Consider the following 19,647-nt stretch of genomic DNA (forward strand, 5'->3'; position numbering starts at 1 on the left):
AATGATGCTCATATTTTGAAAGCCTTGACGCTTAATATTCTTACTTCTGGTTATAATATGGAAGAAGGTAGCAGACCTCTTACTATCATCTACCGTATTCATTATAAATTGATGAAGACAAATTTAGATCCACGAGCTGTGATCAAGAATCTAGGTGAATCTACTTTGTTAATTCAAAGTTCTACTCAGAATGCTAATATCAAAACTCCAAAAATGATTCGCTGGGATGAGATTGACCTCCCCAACGAGTGGCTTTTGGAAGGTGTTACAAAACCTTCTCGAGTAGTGAATGATGCCTCTAATCTTGATTACATCCAGCAATACATGGATGGATCTGTCAAAATCAATTTTTCTGATTTAGGACTTTCGGGTAGAATCGAAAGGCCTCTGTTGGTTAACGAACGAAGGAATTCTTTTGCTGGTTCCACAACCTCAGAAGGACTTCGACGTCGTGATAAAGAAGTGGATGAGTCCCTTAACGCTCCTCTTCCTCTTTATCCTACTGTTAACCCTGATTTGAAACTCAAAGGAATTTCTACCGATTCCCAAGTTTCTTCCGCTTTTTATTCTACTAGAAATCATCCCCAAATGGATGACGAAGGTGGATCTATTTCTCCTTCTGCTTCTGATTTTAATGCTCCTCTTCCTATTGCTCCTCATCATTAGTGTAATGTTATCACTGCTACTGCTCCCATCAAAGATTTCTTTTTTTATCATTGATTGGCCTACTTTGAACAAAGATTTTAATTCTTCTGAAAATCGTGATTTACGGCATGCTTACCGTGCCAAATATTCTGAAAATGAACGAAATCTCACTAGGGTCAAATGGGCCCAGATGATGATTAAGTCCCAAAAACATTTTTTGTTTTTTGATTATCTTCAAAAATATTTCCCTGTCGATAATGTTTTGAATGTTGTCAAAAAGAATTTTACCAAAAAAGATAAATCTATCATCAGATCTTCTCATCCTCCTCTTGAAAACACTCTTCTTGATGTCAATAAAATTGTTGTTAAATGTTCCCCTTTTAAAACACATGATGATAAGAATCCTATTAATAACGATAGGAAAATTATCGAACAAAACAATTTTGTCTCCCACTCTCTTCATATTTTAGGACAACAATTGGACCGTATCGAAGAGAAAATTCCCTCTCTCTCTTTTGATCCAAAAGTTTCCTCTACTCCTTCAAAAATTGAAAAACCCCTGATTTCTCTCCCTTATTTGAAAAAATCTTCAGGTTTGAAAACGACTTCTCAAATGAACCTTGAGAAAGTCAACAAATTGCTTTCTGAGTTAACTAATGTTCGTGCCAGTTCTTCTGGACAAAATTTTGGTATTAAAAAAGTTTCCTCTTCTGATTCTGAAACTTCTTCTCAGGATTCTACTGATTCTGATATTAGAATCCTTGAACAAAACTTTGGTAAGATTGAAATGGAGCCAAAACCCCAAAGGATCTTTGACGGATCTAAACCCTTTAATCTTACAAAGAATTTTCATCCAGAGCCAACTCTTCCTGGTAAATTTGGCCATGATAGTAATAGTACTTGTTCTGTTCTGACTAAATCTGAAGAACAAGATAATGCTAAAATCTCTCCTAAAAATACTTTGGGAAAAATTTCAAAACAAAAATCCATGGTTGTTACAATCTCAGATTTGCAACATGAGATTAGTAACATTAGCAAAGATATGGTTGATTTAAAAAGGAATAAACACATACATGTTTATGATAATGTTAATTTTGTCAATTTGATCAACAAAGTGGTTCCTCCAAAATGGTATTCCAAAGTGCATATAATTGTTTCCCCAGATTTTACCCTTGATGTCGTTGCATTGATTGATTCTGGTGCTGATTTAAATTGTATCCAAGAAGGACTTGTTCCCAGCAAATATTTTGAAAAATCTACGGAACGGTTGCATTCAGCCAGTGGAAATAAATTGCATATTAAGTATGAATTGAATAATGTTATGTTTGCCAAAACAATGTTTGTTTTCACATTCCTGCTGTTCTTGTCAAGAATATGACTGATAAAGTAATTCTTGGTCTTCCTTTTTATTGCCATGCTCTACCCGATAACTATTGATGATACTGGTGTCTCAACTGTTAAAATGGGATTTGAAGTAAAATTTCATTTTGCTTCCAAATTTGATATTGATGATAGTTGTTTATATTTGGTTTCTGCCAAGCATAAACAACTTAATTTTCTCAAACAAGAGTTAAGATATAAAAAGATTGCTGAACAGCTTTCTGACAAGCTTTTGCAATCAAAGATTTCTGCTTTCAATACCTTGATTGTTGATTCTATTTGCTCTGAACTTCCTAATGCTTTATGGCATAGGAAAAAGCATATTGTTTCTTTACCTTATGTGAAAGATTTTTCTGAAAACAAAATTCCAACTAAAGCTAGGCCTATTCAGATGAATGCCAAAACTTTGGAATTTTGCCAAAAAGAAATTGCTGATTTGCTTGCTAAAGGAATTATTCGAAAGAGTAAATCTGCTTGGTCCTGTGCTGCTTTCTATGTCATGAAGAATGCTGAGTTAGAACGAGGTGCTCCTAGGTTAGTTATCAACTACAAGCCCCTCAATGATGTTTTAGAATGGATTAGGTATCCTATCCCTAATAGGAAGGATCTGGTCAGTCGTCTAAACGATGCTGTTGTCTTCTCCAAGTTTGATATGAAGTCAGGATTTTGGCAAGTCCAGATTAAGGATAGTGATAGGTACAAGACGGCCTTTACTACCCCTTTTGGACACTATGAATGGAATGTCATGCCTTTTGGTTTAAAGAATGCCCCTAGTGAATTCCAAAATATCATGAACGATATTTTTAATCCCTTCAGTCATTTCACTATTGTCTATATTGATGATGTCCTTGTTTTCTCAAAGTCCATTGATGAACACTGGAAACATTTGAAATCGTTTCTAGAAACCATCAAACATAACGGGCTTGTTGTTTCAGCTAAAAAGATCAAACTCTTCCAAGATAAAATCAGATTTCTTGGATTTGACATTTCCAAAGGACAAATTCACCCTATTGACAGGGCTATCCAATTTGCTGACAAATTTCCTGATGTTATCACTGAGAAATCACAACTTCAACAATTTCTTGGATCTCTGAATTATATTGCTGATTTCTACAAGGATTTACGAAAACATTGTAAACCTTTGTTTGAAAGGTTACAAGGCAATCCTCCCCCTTGGTCTGATATTCATACTTCTCTTGTTCAAGAAATTAAGCTTCATCTTAAAACCCTCCCTTGCTTAGGCATTCCCTTTGATAATTCTTTCAAGATTGTTGATACTGACGCCTCTGAAATTGGATTTGGAGGTATTCTGAAACAAATTGTTTCCCCAGGATCTTCCCCAGAATCTCCCAAACAAATTGTTCGATTCCACTCTAGTTCCTGGAACAGTGCGCAGATTAATTACAGTACTATTAAGAAATAAATTCTTTCTGTTGTTTTGTGTATTACTAAATTTCAATTTGATTTACTTAATCAAAAATTTCTTTTGCTTATTGACTGTAAATCTGCCAAATATATTTTGAAAAAAGATGTTGAAAACATTGTATCAAAACAGATTTTTGCCAGATGGCAAGCCATTTTAAGTGTTTTTTTATTTTGATATTGAATATATTAAAGGTGTCAATAATTCAATTCCTGATTTTCTTACTCGTGAATTTTTGCAGTGCCACAATGGCCAGCAAAAAGGGCAAGGAAAAAGTTAATACTGTTTTGAAACCCAAACCTACTATTCCTCTTTCCCCTGATGATCCCTTGGCTGCTCAATTCTCAAAACTTCCCCAAACTCACCCTCAAATTTCCCAGTCAAATACTTCTGCTTTTAGTCAGTTCACTAAGCCTGGTTCTATGGCTCCTCCAACGAAACCTAGTCCTCCTGTCAATATTTCCTTTCCTTGGGTTACTCTCCCCTTTTCTCAATATTTATTCTCTTCTGAAGATCAGTCTCAAACCCCAGAGCAACTGGCTCGTTCTTACTTTCCTTGTCATTTTCATTCGATCCCAAACATAACAATCCTCAAACGATTGTTGGTACCATTGCATATTTTGTCAATTTCATCTCTGTCGATGAATGGGGCTCTCACCCTTCTGCCCTTATACCTTCCTCCAATTCTCAAATTCCCTATTCTTATTATGATTATGTGAATGCCTAGTTTTATTTTATGCTTTTTCATAACCTTGATTCTAAACACTTTTGGTTTATCAGCTTTGATAAAGAATTTAATGGTTTTCTCCCCGCTTGGTTTAACCGGTGGTGGAATCAATTTGATCTAACTTTAGACGTTCTTCCCCCTCAGCTTGTTTACGCTTACCATCTATTTTCATCCCATATCGCATGTGACGGTTGCTGTGATGATTATAACCCTATATTTCCTCCAATACTTCATTTTGCCAAAAAATTCAGAGTTCCATGGTTCCTAAAATGGAAATATGTTAGGAACAATGAAAAGATTGAAAGACATTAGTTTCAAGCTAAAACTTGGGAAATGTCCCCCAAGATTGACCCCATTGTCAAAAAAGTTGAAATTTTAACTCAAAGAGTTGCTGCTGCTATGCCAATATTAGCACCTCCTCCTCCTCCAGTACCGAAATTCTCTTCTTCAATTGTTTCTAAAAAGAAACAATGGATCCAAACTTTTCTTAACTCTATGTCTGATGATGAAAAAGATGACTCTTGACAAGCCCTGTTCAAATGGCTCATAACGGCTGATAAGTGCTAGAATATTCATATTTTCAGCCCTTAACTTGCATGTTTTAATCCTTTAGTTTTGGTTAATTAGGCCATTTTACTTCCTTTTTGTATTTTCTTTGTTTTATAGGCTTTTGGAAGAAAATAAAGCGTTTATGGAAAAATTCCAAGCTTAAAGGGCAAATTGGGAAGATCTAGAAGATATGGTTAAGCTTAACCAATCATGGTTAAAGTTTAATCAAATAAAGGAAAGGATTAATTCGGAATTTCTCAATTTGAAGTCAAATCGGATTGGATGCAAAATTGGATTCTGAATACGTCTCGGTATTTTGGCCATAACTTTCAGCTCAGATATCCGATTGAGGTGATTCAAGCGGCATTGGAAAGATAACTCAAACTTCTACAATTCATTGTGAAATAGAAGTTTCCCAATTTGGAGCGCCGCAAGGCCAAAATCATGCCGCAAGATAGGACCGCAATTCTGGGCGAATCCTATTCCGATTTGGGCTTAGGTTTTCTTTAACCTAATTGGGCTTGGACTTAAATCTCCGAAATTCCTAGGATTACTAGGGCTTCTAGGACTCTCCTAACCCCTATAAATAGACCTCTAAACCTTACAATTGAGGGGATCAGACGAAGACGCGCCGGGGGCGCCGTTCTTGGTCGCTTTCCGTGTTTTCTGGGTTTTTGTAGCTTGGAACTCGAATTCTTTTGTGAGTTTTTAATTTTAATGAAGTAATTTAGTTTCTTTATGATTTCTTTTGTCATGAGAGGCTAATTCTTCAACTAAGGTTGAAGATGAAGCCTCACCATTAGTTTTATATTTTTATGTTTCGTTCGTACAAATCCGTCGTTTAATGTAATGTATGTTCGTTTCAGTTCAATTGTGTGACAAAATTGTGATTGATTGTTGTTTATAAATCGTAAAAATGTTGGATATTCGTTGTGTTTCATCCAACGGATACATCGAATGATTTGATTGAGACTTATATCCATTGTGATTTACGGATACAATGGATGATTTGATCTCAATTGGATATTCGTTGTGATTTGTAATAGAGATGGATTCATCGAATGATTTAATTGGTTTATAAAAAAAACAATAGAACATATATAGGGTTTAATTGTTTGTCGGATGCATGAATGAAAACATAAGAATGTATGCTTTGATTTGGTGAGGTGAATTCTAAAACCTTAGTCGTTTATCTTTTGATTATTTTTATTTTATTTAGTTTATGTTAGCTTATTTTCAAAATCAAAATCATTCGGAACTAGGTTAAGATATAATTGATTTAGATAGAAATTAAATTTCACAAACACAATTCCCTGTGGATCGACCTCGCACTTGCACACACACTATATTGCACACGACTCGTGCGCTTGCGAGTACAATTAAATTTGTACATCAAATTTTGGCGCCGTTGCCGGGGATTTGTTTGTTTGTGAAAATTGACTTTTGTTTAAATTGATTTTATTTTTCTACTAGTTATTTTCTTTTTACAGTTTGTTGCCTTTTATTTTTATTTTTTTTATTTGTTTCTGTTTATAGTTACTAATAAAAATAAAAATAAAAATATAAAAAAGAGAAAAAGTTGTTTGTTTTTGTTGTTTCTGTTGCAGCTCTGCCGAAGGAACTAGTCCCTGCCAAAGCGCTTGATCGCACATCACCTACACTCGAGCGCATTCGAGCCTAACGCAGCAAGCATCCTGCGCTCGACACTTCTGCAGGTGCGCGCGAGCGCACACCCGACGCCCATGTACGCTCGATCGCACATCACTTGCGCTTGAGTGCACCTTCGCAGACTACACCAAAATGGGCCAGCACCTTGAATTTTGCCAAACTTATGTTTGGTCCGTTTTGTGAGTTTTTGTTTTGATTTTTTTGTTTTTAATTTTTGGTATTTTTGTTTATTTTATTTTTTAAAAAAAAAAACCAAAAAAAAACTAAAAAAAAAAATCCAAAAAATTTTTTGGTTAATGTTGCATGTGGAAGTGTGATTTGTTTTAAGAGTGAGGATAAGCATGAATTTTCCTTTAGGTAATTTTAATGCTACCCTTAGTTGTAGGACACCCGCTTTTTCCAACCATCCTCATCATTTTCACCCACATGGACCATGTTCATACTACTCTAACCCTTATCATAGTTCAGGTAATTGTCCATCTTGGGGACAATTTTCCAATTTTTCACATGAGCAGATGAACACCAATTTCTCCAGTTTGGGGTCTGAATCAAATTTCAATTGCTACACCCTCGATTGGAGCAACCATTCTAATTTCTCGTGGCAAGCTAATGCTACGGGAAATTATGCTCCCCAATTTGATGAACTGCACCATCCTGAATATCCGCAGTTCGACAACCAATCCTCTACCCCTTCACCCTGCAATTATCCTCCACAAGATTTATCATTGGAAAACATCCTTAAAGAGTTCATACAGTCTAATGGCCAAACCTTGCAAGAGCTGAAAAATGCCACCATGGTCAACTCCCAAGCCATAAATGAAGTGAAGAATGCAGCCATGGCCAACACTCAAGCAATTGAAAAGTTGGATGGACAGCTTGGTTATTTAGTTGCTGAACTCACTAGAATAGAGGAAGAAGAGCTTCAAAGTCAGTTGATGGCTGAAAGGCACTACATGATTGATGAGGATGATTCTAGCAATCCTTATAATGAGCATGTCAAAGCCACCACCCCAATTAGGAGAGAGAAAATTGTTGAGGAGACTGTTGATGAGACAAGTCTAGAGGACCCATTGGGAAAGTGCTTTGCTCAATTTGGATGTGACCTAGACCTTGACAAGTTACTTGAGCAAGCTGATGCCTTATTGGACTCCACTCCTAAGATGCGAATTGAAAATGGGGAAACCACTGAGATATCATTCCCTAACTCACCCTCATTAGCAGCTAAGCCTTTCATTGTGGGTAACCATGAGGAGAAAGAAAAAGAGGAGCAGGTTGATCACATTGAGCCCCCATCAACTCCAAATCTGTCCAGTGACAAGGGAGTGAGTACTGAAGCTCACTCCTTCATCAAAATCCCTCTTGAGACAATTCATGAACCCCAACCTTCAGTTCTTCAATGTCTCAAAGAGCCATCTCATGCTAAAATTCTCAAGGATCTATGCACACAAGGTCACAAATCTAGGAACCATGTTCCTAAGAAGATCTTTCGAAGCAAGCAACTAGGCTACCTGAGACGGCAAAACATCCTTCCAGAGGGCTATCAAATTCTTAAGAAGAAAGGATGGAAGGGATTGGTTGGACACCCAAATGATCGAGGAAAGTGTGGTATTCTTTCTTTCTTTTTATTTTCAGCACTTTATTTTGATTTCTTTTCCTTTTTGTCATTTCATTTTGTGTCATTTTCTTTTTATTTCTATCAGCAATTAATCTTTTGATATTTGTTTCTATGAGAAAATATTGCTGCTAGATTTTGACAGGTGTTTTGGTGTTCAAGTCTGGGGGACGCCCTGGCCTTTGCACACTCGAGTTTCCGCATCCTACGGTATTGTGTCTCTTGCTACATTGGGGACAATGTGTCATTTAAGTTTGGGGGTGTGGACAAACACATTGTCTTTTTGTTTGTTTTTATCTGTTTGTTTTGTTTAAAAAAAATAAAAATAAAAAATTGTGCTATGTTGTTGATTGGTCATGAGTTACATCATAACTGTGGTTTGCATGTCATTAGTGTGTTTAACTTTTTGAACACTACATGTCATTAGAAATCCGAGTCCTTTGACTCATTCGGTGGATTAGAGAGACTTCACATGTCTGAGTTGATTATCACAAGCACACTAGCATAAAGTTTGTGAGGTATGAGATTTGGATTGATTAGGGTGTGCCTTGTGATTTGTAGGATGAAGTGTTGATGAAACCTTGGCTTGAAGATAAAAAATTAAAAAAAAAAAAAAAAAAATTGTCATCATCAGTTTGAGCTTTTCATTGAGTAACCGGATCTCATGCCTCACTAAGCATTGAGTGTTCGCGTAAAAAGATGAGAAATTCAACTTGGTTGACTGTATGGCTAGTTTGGCTTTGTAGCCTTTTTGACTTGAGTAATTAAGCCTTAGGGATGTTTTACATCTAGTGCCCTAAAACCATCTGGTTTGGGAGTCACTGGCCCAATACTCGTTACATAGGTCAATTAGAAAGCTTAAGGGAGCCGAACATTGCACAGCCTACACAAAAAAAATGAAAATAAAAAATATATGTATAAAAAATAAAAATAAAATGCATGTCTTGATCTAAGCCTTTGGTGTTTTCATTTGTGTAAATTCCTATGAATTTTGAGGTACACCAAACTTTGAGAAAAATTGAAACCTCTTAACTTTGTGTTAGTCTCACTTTGCACATTTGGAGCTTGTGTTGTCTCAAATTTCCACCTTTGAGTTGAATGATTTGTGGTTGGCTTGATGATTTGATTGTGGTGTTTACTTTGTTAAACCTGCTCATGATATGAGAACCATATGTTTGTATGAAAATTGTGTTTATCAATGACATAGTGCTAAAAATGTTTGTGGGTATCATTTCTATTAAACCCTCACGAGACTTCACTCGTCCTCTAGGGATGCCTAGGGGTTTAAAAGGCTTGTTGCATACGCTAAATGCAATCGTACATCCCACGAAAGATGGATTTATCTTTTGTTTTCTGTTTTTCCATTCTTGTTTTTAATTTTGTATTGCTAAGGGACTAGCAATATGTAAGTTTGGGGGTGTGATAAGTGCTAGAATATTCATATTTTCAGCCCTTAACTTGCATGTTTTAATCCTTTAGTTTTGGTTAATTAGGCCATTTTACTTCCTTTTTGTATTTTCTTTGTTTTATAGGCTTTTGGAAGAAAATAAAGCGTTTATGGAAAAATTCCAAGCTTAAAGGGCAAATTGGGAAGATCTAGAAGATATGGTTAAGCTTAACCAATCATGGTTAAAGTTTAATCAAATAAAGGAAAGGATTAATTCGGAATTTCTCAATTTGAAGTCAAATCGGATTGGATGCAAAATTGGATTCTGAATACGTCTCGGTATTTTGGCCATAACTTTCAGCTCAGATATCCGATTGAGGTGATTCAAGCGGCATTGGAAAGATGACTCAAACTTCTACAATTCATTGGCCTCCCCAAAATAAATATAACATTCCTGAAACAAATACAGATTCAAATGATTGGAACATACCCAAGGTCCCAACCAAAGAAATTTATAAATCAAGTTTTTCACCCTTATCTTTTAGCAGTGATTACAGCGTAAAAACAGTTGAACAAGTTTATGCTTTAAATAAACATCATGATTCCCAACCATCTTTCATGGCTGTTTCAAGGTCCTTCACTGCAAATCTACATCCCTTAGTCGCCGTTCTTTGTCGGTATCCCAGAATTGACTCTGGCTTGCTCCGTACAATCACCGTCCAGACCACGCCGTTCATCTGTGCCGATCTCTACCACTCCCAGGCTCCCAGCCGTAGATATTTCATCTCATGACAGTAAACACGAAGCTTTCTTTTGTGGTTCATTGAGAAGATGAAGTGAGTTTGGTTATAGGTTTGATTTAATCTTGTAGATATTCCTATTCTAGTTTAGGAATATGTTATCCTAGTTTTAGATGTGTTCGGTTACAGGATTAAGGTGATTCTTAATAGGCAAAGTTGCCCATCCATTTGCCCATAGTTGGCCTATTTTTGTTCGGCTCTGTGCTACTGTTTTAAACCGAGTCCATTTCAGTCCAAAGTTAGCTCTCACTTCTGACCAAAGTTGGCTCTCTTTTTGTTTGGCCTTTGTGGTATTATTTAAAACCCAGGCCCAGCCTTTGTGGTATTGTTTAAAACCTAGGCAACTTCAGCCCATAGTTGGCTCCCACTTCAGCCCATAGTTTGCTCTCATTTCGGCCCAAAGTTGGCTCCCTTTTTTGGCCCATAGATGGTCCTCTTTTGTATTGGTTTGCTATCTCAAAAAAAAAAAAAAAAACAAAAAAACAAAAAAAAAAAGGGAAAGTCAAACTCCAGGTTTTAGGATCTTCCACCTTTAGTTTGAGGGAGGATGTTAGAGTATATTTGAATGACCATAAAGTTAGGGATTTGATTATGATTGATGAAGATTATATTAACCTAATTTAGGGATTTTATTATGATTTGATCACCGTAAATTAAGGGATTTGATTAAGATTACATTTATGTGTAAACTCTATAAATAGAGCATTCTGTATTGTAAACAATTCATTGAATAAAAGCATAATGTAGCCCTTGGAGCTTTATATGTGGATGTAGGTCATAAACCGAACTATGTAAAAATCTTTTGTCTCTTTTATTTTAATTCCGCTATTATTTTATTTTTCCATTTGATTATGAAATTTTTCAGTGGCGACCCAGGATCTTCATCATCAGCTATCACTTTTGGTGCACTTATGGAGAAGCTCACTACCATGGCTAATAGCCAGATTTCTATGGAGAGGTAAATTGGTATTATTGAATTGTTGTTGGATGTTCTGAAATTAATTCTTGAACTGTTTCAATATCTACTATATCCCCAAGTGCGTAACTAGTTTGTTCAAGTGTTTTAGGAATTTCATTCAAGCCTGCAACTAATCTATTTGTGGTTTCATAGAAAATTGTAACTCATACGTGTCTATAACTGTTTTGTCCCCAAATAATCATAGGGGGAGTTCGTTAGGTTTTATGTTGGCCCATTCAGGGTCTAAACATGTGTTTATCTTTATTTGAGACATGTGCCCTGATGTCCGAATATGAGGTAGTTTATGAAGATCGATGTCCAGATATAATAGGTGATGTCCGAACATGAGCTAGACCCAAGAGTATATGTCCCCTAACATGTCTAGATATGCCTAGGTCGAAAAGCATCACTAGCAATGATGTCTAGACACAGAGGAAACATGTCCAGACATGCTCCAAACCCAAGAGTGCATATTCTCTAGCATGTGCCTATTACGAGAATGGAGTTTATGCGGAACAATTATTAATATTATGATATATTAAAATATATGATACGGTAGAATATTATATTGTGTTTATTTTTATTTGATATTGTCTTTATTTATTTTCATGTAAGAGTCTTGATGACTCAGCCCTAGTTTATATTCCAATAAGAGCTGATGACTCAACCCTAGAAAATATTGTAATAGTTTGCCTATTTAAAGGTCATTATGTTATGAATAAAGGAACTAGAAAATTAATCCAAACTTTATGTTTGAAAAGGTTTTAGGTTCCCTTCAACGAGTCTGAAGGGTCTAGGTTCCCTCAAAACTTAACAATCTATCCTATTACGTTTATGTAAAAGCATTCACGTAACATTGGTATCAGAGAAGCCAAGTTGATTGTTTTCTATAGAAATTAACAATCCATGGAGGATTCACATCTTGATTGACTTGAACAACAATTTGCTAGTCTCATAACTATGTTCGAAGGCTTGATAATGAAATGAGAAGAGCAGATGAAAAGGATGGAGAAAAAAATCGATAGCTTTCTCTTAGAGAAGGGGTTTGATGTACAAAAAAAATAAAGTCATCGTTCAGCCATTCCGGCATGTTGAAGCCTCAATTCCACAACCCAATCTCACTGCCACCCAATTCCGCCACCATCCAATCACGCCAATGGATCAGAAAAAGGCAACACCCCCAACTGCATATATGCGCCTTTTTGCCATCACAGTCCAACACTGCCCCATCTTAGCTGTGTCTCCACTGAAATCACCAACTTCGTCTTGCTTGATCATGCCAACTTTGTCATCTCACGCTAGATCGTGGCTCACCCAAAGGAGAAGAAAAAAGGGCTTAGATGTTGCTTGGTTCCAAAAGAGAAAAAGAAAGAAAAAAAAAAATGGTGGGAATGAAAGAAGGCCACGTGAGTGAGCAAGCTTTTTTCTTGAAAAAAATAAAATAAAATAAATAATTGAACATATTTTCAGATATTTTCAAAAAAAAAAATCTTGCCCTATTCCAAGAGCAAGATTATTTCAAGAACAAGATTTCGGACCTTGAGGACAAGGTCCTCTTCAAGGGGAAAAGAATGCTGCAAGAATGGAGTTTATGCGGAACAATTAGTAATATTATGATATATTAAAATATATGATACGATAGAATATTATATTATGTTTATTTTTATTTGATATTGTCTTTATTTATTTTTATATAAGAGTCTTGATGACTCAGCTCTAGTTTATATTCCAATAAGAGCTGATGACTTAGCCCTAGAAAATATTGTAATAGTTTGCCTATTTAAATGCTTTTATGTTATGAATAAAGGAACCAGAAAATTAATCTAAATTTTATGTTTGAAAAGGTTTTTGGTTCCCTTCAACGAATTTAAAGGATCTAGGTTCCCTCAAAACCTGATAATCTATCCTATTACGTTTATGTAAAAGCATTCACGTAACAGTGCCCTAATGTTCAGACATAAAGGTTTGATTATGCATGAAAACCCCTAGTTATATCTGGACATTCCTTTTACATGTCTAGATGCCACCATGCAGAGCAAACTCAATTTGTTATTTAAAATACCAATCTTGTTCATTCTTTTCTCTTTTAAGCACGATTTTCCAGAGAACTCAAGAGAAGTTGAGAGACATCTTTCTGTACCAAGTATCTTCTTGATTGTGTTGATACACAAGATACCTTGGGGTTGTGTGCCAAGAGGACAGTTCATGCGATGTGAAGACTCTTGAAGTTTGGATGAAACCACGATTTTGCTGCACATTCATGTATTAACAATAAGTTTATCAGTGGGTCGATAAGGAGTCTACGAGAAATCTGACCAGTGTGGAACTAGAGTCTGCAGAGGATGCAGGGAGGTGAGTGAGGAGCTCATCTGTACAAAGAATCAGGAACTACAATAGGTTTTGTAAGTGTCTTGTCCTTGTATTATTTTTCGTAGCATATTTCTTGGTTTTGCTGTTCCGAATAGATTTTTCCTTTAAATTGTCAAAGGTCTTCCTCTTCATCAACATATTGGTGTGTTGATGATGTGTTTGAAGATTTTTGTATTTGTGGTTTGACATTTTTATAACTGTAGTATTTTTAATTTGAATTTATAAATTTCTTTGTATTTGTTATGCACGTCTTGGGGTCAGAATATTGTTTTTTCAACTTAGGACTTCACTCCTTGATTTGCCGAATTTGTGAGGTTCTCTCCTTATGTTTTTTATTGTTTAATTTGTAATATGCTTCTTGAAGCTGTTTTGCCCTTTAAGAATTTATACAATGGTGCAGTGCTTGTACAAAGACAGGAGAGTTGGAAACGGTAACTGGTGGGAATTCCTTGTACTTCGTATTTCAATCGGTATAGCATATGGTCCCAAGAGTAATTCAATCGGCTATAAATCACGTTTCATGTAACAAATATCACTAGTTTGAATCTCCCTTTTTCATTTCCTTATGTGAACATTTCAATAAAAAAAAAAAAACAAAAAACAAAAAAAGATTAATAAGCGTATGAACTATTGTAACTTCATCTTAAATATGTCGATCTACAAGTAGTGTAGACGTCACTTTAGAGGTTTGTTCTCTTCGTGTAGTTATGAATTTCTTAATAAGAGAGAATAAAGAAAAGAAAAATGATTCACGCCAATATTTTCCTCATCTCATCTTATAAATCTAACCATTAAATTCGTAAACTTAAGTGGAACCTAAACAAATTCAATGGTGAACACTCCACAAATATAATAGTTGATCCATTAAATTAGTAAAATAATACAAAAAAAAAGATGAGAAAAATATTAACGTAAGCTATTTCTCTAAATAAAATATTTTAAAGTAGGGAAAGATTGAGAGTGAAATGTATGGTTTTGTTTGAAAAAATAATACCCGAGCGTTTTTTAAGCTAAAATTTGTTGAAACTTGACTTGACTAGCATAGCGTGACAAAGATAAGAATAGTGTCCATCCATCATAGATGGGCAAGCAATGTATAATAACTAACAAAAAAAGGATGACATGTTAATGATAAGAAGATATAATTGCGTGAACAAAATATGCAAAATAAATCCTCGCCCGACACATGCCATATCGTGATTCATATGGTAAAATAACAATAATAGAAAATCTACAAGAATCAGAAGAATAATGTTGTTCCCTGCTTAATTAAAAGGTTTCTCACAAAGGACTAGGGGGGGCAGAGGAAGCAGTCTTCAACAGGGAATATGACAGTGAACCCACCACTCAGTGAGGTGAAATAGAATCAACATGGTGGGGAACAAACCATGTCTGACTAAAGAAACTCCGACTCAAAAACCCATTAATCCAACATGAAAGAAGCATAGCCATTTGTCTGGATCTCAGGAAACAAGACCAAGAGATCACAAGCGTATATAAGGTTGTGCAAACATGGCGAGAATAAAATCTTCCATCCAAGAAGAGCATTGCAGAACAGCATAAGAGGAAAAAACAAAAAGAAACAATGAGCACCAGTTGTTGCATTCATCAAGAACTTCAACACAACCCTGCCACATGTTTCCAGAAAATGGATATCTCCATCAGTCGCCATGCAGAAGATGAGTGTGGCTTATGTTGAATTAAATTGCAGATGGCTTGGTTCCAGTAGAAAACACTTTCACAATTTAAAATTTAAAACCATATACATGTCCAATTAGCAACAAAGAAACCCAATCATGTATCCATAAAGACCATACACTGCGAATCATCCTGCCAAAAGGTTAATTACATTAATATAGCACATCAAATAATTTAAGAACTAGCATGCATGTATAGAAAAATATATTACCCGCTTGACTCCTGTTTTTAGTAAGATACTGAAACAGGGTAGCCAAAATGGGCATTCTACTTCTAGAGCCACTTCTTCCCAAGTGAAAAGAAGCATACTCCCAATGACATACCCATGAATCGGTCCTCCGAATACCCATCCAACCAAACAACCTTCCGTTTCTGCAATTGCCTATGAGATAGCCAATGCGGATTGGGCAGCAATTAGGGTATTTCCAATTCTATGCATGAAATCACAAGATATCCAGCAGCAATAATGGCATTCACAGACTACAAGACCAATTTTGAAAGTCCATGTCAAGCAAGCATAATATCCCATCAGACCAAAACATCGAAATGAGCATTTTTGGAACACAAAACAGGTCAAGTATCATGCCAATTTTTGCACTTCAAACTACTGATAGACTGGATTGATCCACCCAAACAATTTTCCTAAGTAAGAATCCAGCAAAATGAAACTTGGACGCTTTTAAGACGGTAACTGCAGCACCTCCGGTTCCAAAGCTGCAATATAGCACAATGACGTAATTCAGTCACAATCAAAGTAACCACAAAGGACATGCAAACTACAGTATATGTTGCGTACCACAATGAGAAGCGGTCACTCTATCCGGAACGAAAACCTCCTGTGCTACGACGTTCATAAGGTCCAGAACGGTCACGACTATACCGATCAGCTCCAGAACCTCCACGACTACCAGAGTCCCTGTTGCGCCCACCAAGTCGATCTCCGTTTCGATCGGGACCATAACGGCCAGCCCCGCCACCACCACTACCACCAGACCTATCATCCCTGCCACCATACCTGCCCCCTCTTGCCCCTTCACTTGGACACTCCCTAGCAAAATGTCCAGGCTTCCCACACTTAAAGCACTCTCCACCATTAGAACCACGTCCACCTCCATAGTCACGGTTACGGTCACGATCACGCCCCCGGTCACGGTTACGGTCACCATCATAATCTCTACCTGAACCTTGGTGAGGCTGAGCTTTATCAACAGTAATAGTTCGCCCATCTAAATCCATTCCATTCATTTCCTCAATTGCTTCTTCCATTGCTTTCTTGTCATCAAAAGTGACAAACCCAAATCCACGAGATCGCCCAGAGAACTTGTCAACAACAACCTTTTTTTTTTTTGAAAAAGAAAAAGAAAAAAAAAACAACTTAACCATCAGAATCCCATTGGTGACTACTAACCCTAAGATAAATTCATATGACAAAAGTTGAACAGTTTCATGAGTTTCGGTTACGCCGTATATTTATCTATTTTAAGATTTTAGACCACCAGTCATATCTTTGGCAGACATTACAGATTTCACTTCTGAATCAACAAAGCCTCATGGAAAACGATGTCATCCAAACAAAGAATATTTCAGCCTCGGCAGTCTTTTCCACCATGAATGCAGCAGAAACCAGCTCCAGAGGCAAATATATCAAACAATAAGAAGAAACGAAATTCAAATTGAAACATACATGTAAACAGTAAACAAAAAAAAAAATTCAGACAAGCTAAAAAATGGGCCAAAAAAAATTAATAATTGAACAGTTTCATGAGTTTCGGTTACGCCGTATATTTATCTATTTTAAGATTTTAGACCACCAGTCATATCTTTGGCAGACATTACAGATTTCACTTCTGAATCAACAAAGCCTCATGGAAAACGATGTCATCCAAACAAAAAATATTTCAGCCTCGGCAGTCTTTTCCACCATGAATGCAGCAGAAACCAACTCCAGAGGAAAATATATCAAACAATAAGAAGAAACGAAATTGAAACATACATGTAAACAGTAAAAAAAAAATATATATCAGACAAGCTAAAAAAGGGGCCAAAAAAAATCGATAAGCACGCAAAAATAATGGAAGGATTGTTACCTTTGCTTCAAGAAGCTTTCCAAACTTTTCAAATGCATCCTTTAGAGCTCTGTCAGATGTTGACCATGAAAGGCCACCAATAAAGCACCGATACTCCAACTCTTCTGACATATTTTAAGCTGCTGTTTGTTTTTTTTTTTTTTTTTTTAACAATTTGAGAAAAGAATGATCACGCTTGAAAAAAATACAATGGTTCATTCAGCAAAGGCAATTCTGCAATCTACGCATATAAATAGACAGAAATTGGCTCACACCATGAAAATGAATGATTATCTCTTGAGAACAAGTAATAATGAACAATGACTACCAGACACTAATTTTGTACAATTAAAACAGAAGCACATCAGTTGGAGAAAGCAAATGATAAAAATCCTTTCATGAGGAAGAACTACATCCAGCAAGGCAGTCCAGACTAACAAAATAAACAGAACAATTCACATTTAAGTTAATTATAATGACTGATGTATAATATTTGTGAATGATATCATAGTCCACTTTCATATAACAATTATGTATTACAAGTTAACAATATAATGATATAATGAAACATGGCCCATCCTCTTTCAACTTCTATAGCTTTATCGCTAACAACCGTCATAAGTTAGCCACAAACCACTCTTGCTCGAATATATATAGACAACGTAGCAACATTCGTATTTCAAGGATGTAAAACTATTTCATTAGAAATTAAAAGCGGGATTTTCACAAAATCCCTAATTTTCCACGATAACCCGAAGGAATAAAAAATAAATAAATAAAAAATCCACAAAATATACAGCTTTATCCGATTATAAATCATCAAGCTTTCTTATGACTTAACCCTAACAATATTTTTTGGTGGAATAATGATAAGCTTCTATCATCGAAACCCTAATTATCCATAGCAGGCAAAAGACAAATTGTTCCTATCGGAAAAAGAAGATTGAATCACAGAAACAGAAAGTATATGGCATATGTATAGATAACTTAGTGGAAACTTAGATTCTAATTGCAGAAATTAAGAATCGAAAAACCAAAATAAAAGTTGTTTGAAGAAAAGTGAAATCTCGATTAGTAAAAACTGAAAAAATAAATAAATAAATAAAAGATTAATCGGCGTACCAGTTGATTAATCGAGATTTAGATCTGAAGGATAAAGATGCTGCTTCGCTTGCCTCGGAAGAAATTGAGAGAGAGAGAGAGAGAGACGGAAAAACTGTGGGTATTCTATTTCTATAGTTGTAGTTAGAGTGGAGACTGGGTCAAATAGCAATAATATTCTTCTTTTCTTTTTCCTTTCGTTCCGAGATAGGGCTGATCAGTGGGCCGAGCTGGACTCGGAGAAAGTGTTTGGGCCTGCTGACATCAAAGTTAAGTAACCCCACCCAATGCTAGAATACTTCTGTGGCTACAACCAAACATAGCCAAAGTATTTTTAAAAGAAGAAAAGATTCTCCTAATAATTTTTTTATTTTCTTTTTTCGGGGAAATCTTATTTACTGTGACCACCAGATCTTTTAGAATTCCTAAAAAAGGTATTCATTCTACCAAATGAATTTGTTCAAATTTTCGTCATTGTTTTATATTCCGATGGAGAACTGATCATAAAGGACCTTTGACAAGGTGTTTTGTGACTAGTATTAAGCTGTGGCGGAGCAAGATTAAAATATATAATTTTTAAGAAATAATTTACTTATGGTTTAACTGGAGATTATCCCGACGCTGCGAAGAGAAAAGAAAAGCTGACACAGGTTTGAATATCTAATTGCTGACGCCAAGGGGATGCTCAGTAGCCTGCGGGGATGGAGATTCCAGGACGTTAGAAAAACGGCGAATGAAGAAGCACATTGGCTTACTCAACTGGCGTTATCTTATAATGCGAATATTTTTGGCAAGACTATTTTTCCCCACTTTAATAGGAGTTTGTAGCTTTCGAGCTTGGTTTCTTCGAGTAATGAAAATTTTGAATCCCACTTTGATATATATATTGTTAGAAAATTAATATGCACAGCGGAATGAGTACCTTATTTGTCTGCAATCAAATTCTTCAATGAATTTCTTCCTTTTTCCCAGTGATGGAATACACTACCAGAAATTACTGGAGTAATATTCACAGCATCCACAGTCTAAGAGCACCAATAATGAAACTATATTGAGAGAGAGAGTTGTTTTCTGTTTTTCCTTTTCATACGTACGTCTCTCAAACTATTCTTTAAGAGAGTATTTATACTATCACTCATTTAAATGAAGATAGCAGTTTTTTTTTTTTAGAATAACTGACCATGTCAGTTTCCTACTTGCAAGCCAAGTGTTGTATCACTTGGCTTCGTACACGTAGAGACGTGCCTTTTGTGGACGCCTTAT

General features: G+C 35.8%; 1 protein-coding gene across 2 annotated transcripts; it reads right to left on the reverse strand.

Moving 5' to 3' along the window:
- Positions 1 to 15,670: 15,670 nt before the first annotated feature.
- ATRZ-1A (RNA-binding (RRM/RBD/RNP motifs) family protein with retrovirus zinc finger-like domain-containing protein) lies at positions 15,671 to 18,538 on the reverse strand. Of its 2 annotated transcripts, none has more exons than XM_059590166.2 (4): positions 18,406 to 18,538; positions 17,305 to 17,423; positions 16,014 to 16,552; positions 15,671 to 15,931 (listed from the first exon to the last, which is right to left on the reverse strand). In XM_059590166.2, exons 2-3 carry the CDS (start codon positions 17,413 to 17,415, stop codon positions 16,034 to 16,036), a joined length of 630 nt encoding a protein of 209 aa, XP_059446149.1. In that variant the 5' UTR covers positions 17,416 to 17,423; positions 18,406 to 18,538; the 3' UTR covers positions 15,671 to 15,931; positions 16,014 to 16,033. The 2 variants fall into 2 exon arrangements, with proteins under 2 accessions (XP_059446149.1, XP_059446148.1); XM_059590165.2 differs by having other exon boundaries at positions 17,305 to 17,426; positions 18,406 to 18,537.
- Positions 18,539 to 19,647: the final 1,109 nt, after the last annotated feature.

This window comes from Corylus avellana, chromosome 4, assembly GCF_965113065.1.
Source record: "Corylus avellana chromosome 4, dhCorAvel1.hap1.2, whole genome shotgun sequence".
In the NCBI taxonomy this organism is placed as follows: Eukaryota; Viridiplantae; Streptophyta; class Magnoliopsida; order Fagales; family Betulaceae; genus Corylus; species Corylus avellana.